General features: G+C 45.5%; 2 protein-coding genes across 2 annotated transcripts in view; both read right to left on the reverse strand.

Moving 5' to 3' along the window:
* Nucleotides 1-664, reverse strand: part of Odf3b (outer dense fiber of sperm tails 3B) — a 12,002-nt gene extending 11,338 nt beyond the window's left edge. Inside the window, exon 1 of the mRNA XM_013025729.1 lies at nucleotides 654-664. Coding sequence (XP_012881183.1) covers nucleotides 654-664 — 11 coding nt within the window. The remainder of the gene's footprint in view (nucleotides 1-653) is intronic.
* Nucleotides 665-845: 181 nt separating this feature from the next.
* Syce3 (synaptonemal complex central element protein 3) overlaps nucleotides 846-9,007 on the reverse strand; it is a 22,836-nt gene continuing 14,674 nt past the window's right edge. Inside the window, exon 2 of the mRNA XM_013025755.1 lies at nucleotides 846-1,003. Within this exon, the coding sequence (XP_012881209.1) occupies nucleotides 846-1,003 (158 nt within the window). The remainder of the gene's footprint in view (nucleotides 1,004-9,007) is intronic.

Consider the following 9,007-nt stretch of genomic DNA (forward strand, 5'->3'; position numbering starts at 1 on the left):
TCTACCACTTGAGCCACAGCGCCACTTCCGGCTTTTTTCTTTTTGCTTATGTGGTGCTGAGGAATTGAACCCAGGGCCTCATGCATGCAAGGCAAAGCGCTCTACCACTGAGCCACCTTCCCAGCCACTGGTTTCAAATCTTGACCTTGGGATTTCAGCCTCGTGAGCAGCTGGGATTTCAGGACTGAGCGGTCAGCTCCCAGCCCTCACCCAGTATGAAACCCACTTTAGATAGATAGATAAAGCTGACTAACTGCTGCCTGCGACAGCCCCCAACCTCGTTTATCTAGGCCACTTTGTTCTTTAATTCAATGAGCATGATGGGCACAACATAAGTGATGGATGGTTGTTGCTGCTGTTTTGGGTCAGTTGTGGGTCTTGAACTTGGGGCTTGAGCTCTGTCCCTGAATTCTTTTGCTCAAAGCAGTGCTCTATCACCTGAGCTACAGTGTCACTTTTAATTTTCTGGTGGTTAATTAGAAGAGTCTCACAGACTTCCTTGTCTGGGCTGACTTCAAACCATGATGCTCAGATCTCAGCCTCCTGAGTAGCTAGGATACAGGCGTGAGCTTCGGGCACCTGGATACAGGTGTGAGCCACCGGTGCCTGCCATAATCAGTGTTTGAGGCATTGAAAGCATCTGCATCACATACCTGTCATACATTGTTCACCAAGTTCAGTCTGCAGTTGAGTCAATCAGTGTGAGACAGAAAGGAGGTCCTTGGCTTGCTTGAAAATAAGTTTATTGAGAAACAAATACTGTGTGTATGCTATCTATCTGGACTGCTGATTCCACTCCTGCACACAGGCAGGGAGCAGGGAGCAGCTGTGGCATGTGGTGGGGCCTACTGTTTGCGCTTGGTCTCACTGAGTAGCTCTTGCCAGTTCTTCTCCATTTCCTCCTTGCAGTTGAGAAAGGCATCCTCCAGTCGGCGCATGGACTCTGCCAGTGTGGGGTTGGTACGCATGACCACCATGTCGTAGGCCATCCAGGTCGCCTGCACTGCAACAGACAGACAGGCATAGTCAGGCCACAGGTGCGGAAGCTCTAGGGCCTCACCTGGGCTGAACAACCAGGGGGAGGCAACTGGGGAGCATCAGTTACTCCAAAGAGAAAAAGCCAGTGGGATGCACAATGCAGGCTATAAGACCTCTTATTTCCAGCAGTGGCTTATGCCTATACTTCTGGCTCCTAAAGCCAAGATCTTGGGGAGACCTCAGTTCAAAGCCACCTTAGGCAGAAGTCTGTGAAACCATCTCAAAACAACCAGCAAAAAATCAGGCTGGAGTTAAGGATACACTGGTTGTGTCCAAGCAAGCAAGTGCAAGGCCCTTGAGTTCAAGCCTGAGCACCAGAGACAAAACAACACAACACAACACCCTCAACAGCCTCCTCTCCACAGGCAGCAAGAAATGACACTTCCTAATCTGCAAACCTTAACTTCTGAATATATCAGTCCATGACAGTAAAAGGCTGGGGCCAGTCAGATATGAAGTGGGAGGAAAATTAGAGTAAATCACAGGTCTGGACACTGGGCAAGATAGCCCCAGTGAGTCATAATGTCTAGACAAGCTATGCAATCAGATAGGCTGATCATTTCCAGACATCTCACATTTCCTTGTGCTCAGTGGGTGGGATTTCTGACTACCAGCATCTGGGCAATTCTATGCTTTGAGTGAGGCTCACATCAGAACTTCTTCTGGGAAGGTTCTGCTGTCTCTCCATGCAGAACCTTTGCACACTCACTCACTACTGCACTGATAGATTTTCTTCCTCTTTCCCTCTGAGCCTCGAGGTGAGTACACTTCTTCTTGCGGAATGGGTGCAGTGTGTGCAGAGCTCTCTGGAGGGTGCCCACCTCCATTACAGCTTTTGACAGAATACTTGTGCCATCTGAGCACAGTAGCTATGGCTCCTGAAAACTCCTTTTTGACCTAAAAAGTGCCAGATACCAGGCTGGGGGTGGGTAGCAATGCTCAGGTGGTAGAATGCCTGCCTAGAGAGACTGAGTTTAAACCTTCCCAAAAAACAAAACAAAAAACCCAAACTGGACACTTTAGGAAAGTGATACTGTAGGTAGAATGATCAATAACAAATGCACATGAACCGGCAGCATGACAGGCTTGAAGTTTTACAGAGAATAGTATCTGTTTGGTATGGAAACATTGCTAGAAAAGGGCCAGTGGCCAGTGGTTCTATACTTCTACTATAGGTTCAGGAGACTGAAATCTGAGGATAACAGTTCAGAAGAAGCCCAAGCAGACAAATCTGAAAGACTCTTACCACCAATTAACAAGCAGGAGCCAGAAGTGAGATGTAGCTCAAGTGCCAGCCTTGCATGAAAGCTCAAAGAGACCATTAGAGCTCCAGGCCCTAAGTTCAAGCCCTAAAATAGGCACAAAAACAAAACAAAAAACTGCCAGAGGGGCTGGGAAGGTGGCTCAGTGGTAGAGCACTTGCCTTGCATGCTCGAGGCCCTGGGTTTGATTCCTCAGCACCACATAAGAAAAAAGCTGGAAATGGCGCTGTGGCTCAAGTGGTAGAGCACTAGCCTTGAGCTGAAGAGCTGAGGGACAGTGCCCAGGCCCAGAGTTCAGGCCCCACGACCTGACCCCCCCAAAAAAACCTGCCAGAGAATATAGGGTACATGTAGTGTCTGAATAGCATCACAACTCTACTTCTAGTAGGGCCCCTGGGATGCTTCTTGCCATGAGACCACTGACTGCTCTATCAACACATAGAAGTTTTTTTCTATCAGGCTGGGGATTGTGCCTGGGATCTGCATCTTTTTTCTTTTCTTTTCTTTTGGTCAGTCATGGGGGTTTGAACTCAGCCTGGGCGCTGTCCCTACACTGAAGCTCAAGGTGAGTGCTCTACCATTTGAGCCACAACACCTCTTCCAGTTTTCTGGTGGTTCATTTGGAGATAAGAGTTTCTTGGACTTTCCTGCCTGGGCTGCCTTTGAACCACGATCCTCAGATCTCAGCCTTCTGAGTAGCTAGGATGACAGGCATGAGCCACTGGTGCCTGGCGGGATCTGCATTTAATAGAACCAGAATCATTCTAATACAAAAGGTCTCAGACACTCTTTACAGACCCCTGGGTAACAGATGAGGAGCGAACCTGGGCTCCAGAGCAGAGTGTACTTCCTGGTTCTTCACTTGCTAGCTATGCGACCTTCAACAAGGACTGAAATTGGTTGACTCAGGCTTCTCACCTAAAAAATAGAGACTGTACTCATCTTAAAACTTGCTGTGAGGCCTGAATGTAAGCGAACTGCCTAGAACACATTTGTTTGTGTTTTTTTTTTTTGGGTCCGGTCGTGGGGCCTGAACTCTGGGCCTGGGCGCTGTCCCTCAGCTCTTCAGCTCAAGGCTAGCGCTCTACCACTTGAGCCACAGCACCACTTCTGGCTTTTTTCTTTTTGCTTATGTGGTGCTGAGGAATTGAACCCAGGGCCTCAGGCATGCAAGGCAAGCACTCTACCACTGAGCCACCTTCCCAGCCCCCCTAGAACACATTTGGATTGAATGTTTATGTCCTCCTGCTCAAATCTAACCCCAAGGTGTTGATATTAGGAGGTGGAGCCTGAGGGAGATGAGCAGTTATCAGTATACTGTCCTCAAGATTGGAAATGGTGCCTTTATAAGAGACATGAGAGCTTGCTCTTGGCCACATGAGGGTACAGCTAAGAAGGTGGCTATTTGCAGACTAGGAAGATACTTCTGACTGGACATCAGATCTGCTGGTGCCTTGATCTTAGACTTCCTAGATTCTAGGACAGCGAAATAAATGTTTGTTTTTAATCCATCTTGTCTATATGCAATTTTTTAATTTATTGTTGTAAAACAAGACAGAAATTGGTCACAGAAGGAGGCATTGCTGTAACAAACACCTGAGAGTGTGGAAAGCTTTGGAGTTGAGTAAAGGGCAGAAGTGCTAGAGTTTTGAAGTGCATGGAAGAAGCTAATACATCATTGCCATGAATGAAGCTTTAAAGGAATTCTGGGACCAGAGGCAGTGACTCATGCTTGTAATATCAGCTTGTAATATTCAGAAGATAGAGATTAGGAAGATCTTAGTTTGAGGCCAGCCTGGGCAAAGAGTGATCAAGACCCTCATTCCAATGATTAAGCTGAGCATGTTGATATACACCTATGATCCCAGCCATGTGGAAGTCCATAAGTAGGAGGATTTTTCTATGAGCCTGGCCCCAGACAAACTTTTTGTGGCAAAACTGTATTTAAAAAATAACTGAAGCGGGGCTAGGAAGGTGGCTCAGTGGTAGAGTGCTTGCCTCACATGCATGAGGCCCTGGGTTCGATTCCTCAGCACCATATAAGCAGGGGGGTAAAAAGCTGGAAGTGGCGCTGTGGCTCAAGTGGTAGAGCGCTAGCCTTGAGCTGAAGAGCTGAGGGACAGCGCCCAAGCCCAGAGTTCAGGCCCATGAATGGACCCCCCAAAAAAAAACTGAAGCAGGGCTAGGAAGGTGGCTCAGTGGTAGAGTGCTTGTCTTGCATGCATGAGGCCCTGGGTTCAATTCCAGCACCACATAAGCAGAAAAAGCTGGAAGTGGTGCTTTGGCTCAAGTGGTAGGGCGCTAGCCTTAAGCAGAAGAACTAAGGGACAGCGCTCAGGCCAAGAGTTCAGGCACCATGACCGACCAAAAATAAATAAATAACTGAAGCTAAAAGGACTGGGAGCATAGCACAAGTAGTAGAGTACCTGTCTAGCAAACATAAGACCCTGATTTCAAATACTAATATTGTCACAAAATAAAGTAAAAGGTAACTCTGTTATTTCTGATGCTGAGAGAAAAGAATTTAGAGAGAAAGCCTCTATCTTCTTAGAGAAAATAGAAATACAAATGATATACCATTCTAGGGCTGGGAAGGTGGCTCAGTGGTAGAGCGCTTTGCCTTGCATGCATGAGGCCCTGGGTTCGATTCCTCAGCACCACATAGGTAAAAAGAAAAAAGCCGGAAGTGGCGCTGTGGCTCAAGTGGTAGAGCGCTAGCCTTGAGCTGAAGAGCTGAGGGACAGCGCCCAGGCCCAGAGTTCAGGCCCCACGACCGGACAAAAAAACAAAATAAACAAAAAAAACCCATTCTAATGAATTATCAGACAGTAATGAGGAAATAAGAGGAGAGATGATCCTTATAAAAATGTCAAAAAAAACTTAGTTGAATTGTGTTCATAATCTAGTGTTTTATGGAAGGTAGAACTTGTAAGTAATTAACTTGGACATTTAGTTAGGAAATTTCTCAAAAAAGAAGAAACTTCTTTAAAAGAAAGTACTTAAGACAAAGTTAAAGTAAGAAAAATTAAAATTGGGTCGGGCGCTGGTCCTAGCTACTCAGGAGGCTGAGATCTGAGGATCGCAGCCCAGGCAGGAAAGATGTGAGACTCTTATCTCCAATAAATCACTCAGGAAACTGGAAGTGGTACTGTGGCTCAAGTGGTAGAGTGCTAGCCTTGAGCTGAAGAGCTGAGGGACAGCACCCAGGCCCAGAGTTCAAGCCCCACAACCGGAAAAAAAGAAAAGAAAAGAAAAGATTGGGGAAAAATCTCAAGAAATGAATCTTTTTTTTGTTATCTTTAAGTAGTTGCACAAAGGATTTGCCATTAATAAAGCAGTTTATGGATACAGTGTATCTTGATCAATGTCACCCTTGCAAAAGAAATGAGTCACTATCCTTCATAGGATACCTGTATTATCCATCATGGAATTTTAACTCAGATGAGTTAAAAGGAAACATAATATATTATAGAAGAGAATTATTAGAAAAAGAAACAAATCTATTGTTAGAACTAGGGCTGTAGCCCGTGGTAGAGTGCGTGGCTAATAAAATTTGTTCAAAGCCTTGCGTTTAATGAGAAAGAGAGAGCGAGCGAGAGTGTGTGAGAGCGAGAGATAGAGTGAGAGCAAGGCAGAGTGAGAGAGAGAGAGGACAAGATAAAGATGGAAAAGGAGAGAGAGAGGAAAGGAAGAAAGAGCAGGAAAGAAAAAGAAAAGAAAGGAAGGAAAGAGACAAAGAGAAAGAAAGGGAGAAAGAAAGGAAAGGAGAAGGAAGGAAGGAAAGAAGGAAGGAAGGAAGGAAAGGCTAGGAATGTGGCTCAGTGCTTGCCTAGCATGCATGAAGCCCTGGGTTCAATTCCACAGTACCACATATACAGAAAAAGCCAGAAGTGGTGCTGTGGCTCAAGTGGCAGAGCGCTAGCCTTGAGCCAAAAGAAGCTCAGGAACAGTGCCCAGGCCCTGAGTTGAAGCCCCAGGACTGGTGAGAGAAAGAAAGAAAGAAGGAAAGAGAGAGAGAGAGGAAGGAAGGAAGGGAAAAAGAAAGAGAAAGAAAGAAAAGAAAGGAAGGAAGGATTAATTTCTGTTAATAAGTAATATGGTGGCTCCCATTTGTAATCATTCAGGAGGCTGAAACCCAAGGATTGCAGGAAAGACTCTTACCTACAATTAACCACAAAAAATCTGGAGCTGCTGGGTGCTGGTGGCTTATATGTCTATAATCCTAGCTACTCAGGAGGTTGAGATCTGAGAATTATGGTTCAAAGCCAGCCCGGACAAGAAAGTCTATGAGACTCTTATCTTGAATTAACCCCTAGAAAACCAGAAGTGGTGCTGTGGCTCAAAGTGGTAGAGTGCTAGTATTGAGCAAGAAGAGCTCAGAGACAGTGCCCAGACCCTGAGTTCAAGCCCTATGTTTGACAAGTGGATCAAGTGGTAGAATGCCAGTTTTGAGTAAAATGAAAAAATAAAAACAAGTTTAGGGAGAGCACTCAGGCCCTGAGTTCAAGCCCCAGGACTGGCACACACACACACACACACACACACACACACACACACACACACACTAGTATGAAAAGAAAAAAAAATCTCTATCCAAGGAGTCCTCATGTTTGAAAATGATCTGACTACACCCTTACTTTAGATAGAATTGGATCTTACACATCTGTAGTTAGTACTGTTGCTCAAAGATAACTGGCAGCCTGGCTCTACAGCATGATTCATAAAGGTAGTTCAGTAAGACATCAAAGCTCTCTATTGAATGCATGACCTCCAGTTATCTGATGTGAGGAAAATATTTTAAAACACACAGAATAGGAAAGACTAATCAGAAAACCCTCTAGACAGTTGGGTGCTCACACCTGTAATCCTAGCTACTCAGGAGGCTGAGATATGAAGATCAAGGTTCAAAGCCAATCCAGAAAGACAAATTTAAATCTAATATTTTTTTTTCTGTGGGGGGATTTGACTTTAAATTTTTATAGTTGTTTTTTTTTGGGTCCAGTCGTGGGGCCTGAACTCTGGGCCTGGGTGCTATCCCTCAGCTCTTCAGCTCAAGGCTAGCACTCTACCACTTGAACCACAGTGCCACTTCCAGCTTTTTATTTTTCTGCTTATGTGGTGCTGAGGAATCGAACCCAGGGCCTCATGCATGCAAGGCAAGCACTCTACCACTGAGTTACCTTCCCAGCCCTTTATTGTTATTATAAAGATGATATACAAAGGTTTTTTTGTTTGTTTGCCAGTCCTGGGGCTTGAACTCAGGGCCTGGGCACTGTCCCTGAGCTTTCGCTCAAGGATAGCACTCTACCACTTGAGTCAGCGCTACTTCTGGCTTTTTCTATGTATGTGGTACTAAGGAATCGAACCCAGGACTTCATGCATGCTAGGCAAGCACTCTACCACTAAGCCACACTCCCAACCAAGAGGGGTTTCTAACAGATCCTTTTTTTTTTTTTTTTTTGGTCAGTCATGAGGGCTTGAACTCAGGGCCTGAGTGCTATCCCTGGGCTTTTTTGCTCAAGGCTTACTTTGAGCCACAGCTCTACTTCTGGATTCTCAGATCCTCACTATGATCCTCAGATCTCAATCTCCTGAGTAGCTAAGATTACAGATATGAGTCACTGGTGCCCAACAGACTCTTTCCTTCAACATACAAGCAAAAAAGCTGGAAGTAAAGGTGATAGAGCTCCAGCCTTGACAGCTATGCAGGAGTGAAAAAGCTAGCTGGGTGCTGGTAGCTCATGCCTATAATCTTAGCTTTTCAGGAGTCCGAGATCTGAGGACTAAGGTTCAGAGCCAGCCCAGACAGACAAATCTGAGACTATTTCCACTTAACCAACAAAAACCTTGAAGTGGAAGTGTGGCTCAAGTGGTAAAGTATCAGCCGTGAGTGGAAAAAGCTAAGATTATGAGGCCCCGAGTTCAATCCCTAGTACTTGTACTCACCCCCACACACAAGAGAGTAAAACAGCTAAGCAAAGGCATGAGGCCCTGAGTTCAAGCCCCAGTACTGGCATAAAAGGAAGGAAGCAAGGAAGAGGGGGGGGGTATGGGGAAGGAGGGAGGAAGGGAAGGAAGGAAAAAAGGAAGGAAGGAAGGGAATGTTTTCATTCATTCAGTTAATATTTACTAAATGTCATTCTGTTATATATTGCTAAGCAATATATAAAGGTAAACACAGTTGTGATCCTAAAGTATTCTTGCTTGCTACAAGTGGGAGGAAACAGATAACCAACATACAAAACAGATGGTGGAAGGTGCTGTAAAGGAAATAACCACTGCATATTGTGGCAAATGAGGTTATAGCCAGTCCTTTGGATAGGTCACAGAAAATCTGCCAACAACCGTAAGAATTTGGAAGCAGAATTTTCTGGATCCCACTCAAGCATTCAGAGATAGTATTTTGACATAAATCTCAACAGTCAGGCACTGGTGGCTCACACCTCTAATCGTAGCTACTCAGGAGGCTGAGATCTGAAGATTGCAGCTCAAAGCCAGCCCAGGCAGAAATGTCCAATCTCCAATTAACTACTCAAAACCTCCAATTGGGCTGGGAAGTTGGCTCAGTGGTAGAGCGCTTGCCTTGCATGCCTGAGGCCCTGGGTTCGATTCTTCAGCACTAAATAAGCAAAAAGAAAAAAGCCGGAAGTGGCACTGTGGCTCAAGTGGTAGAGCGCTAGCCTTGAGCTGAAGAGCTGAGGGACAGC

This window comes from Dipodomys ordii, unplaced genomic scaffold, assembly GCF_000151885.1.
Source record: "Dipodomys ordii isolate 6190 unplaced genomic scaffold, Dord_2.0 Scaffold87, whole genome shotgun sequence".
In the NCBI taxonomy this organism is placed as follows: Eukaryota; Metazoa; Chordata; class Mammalia; order Rodentia; family Heteromyidae; genus Dipodomys; species Dipodomys ordii.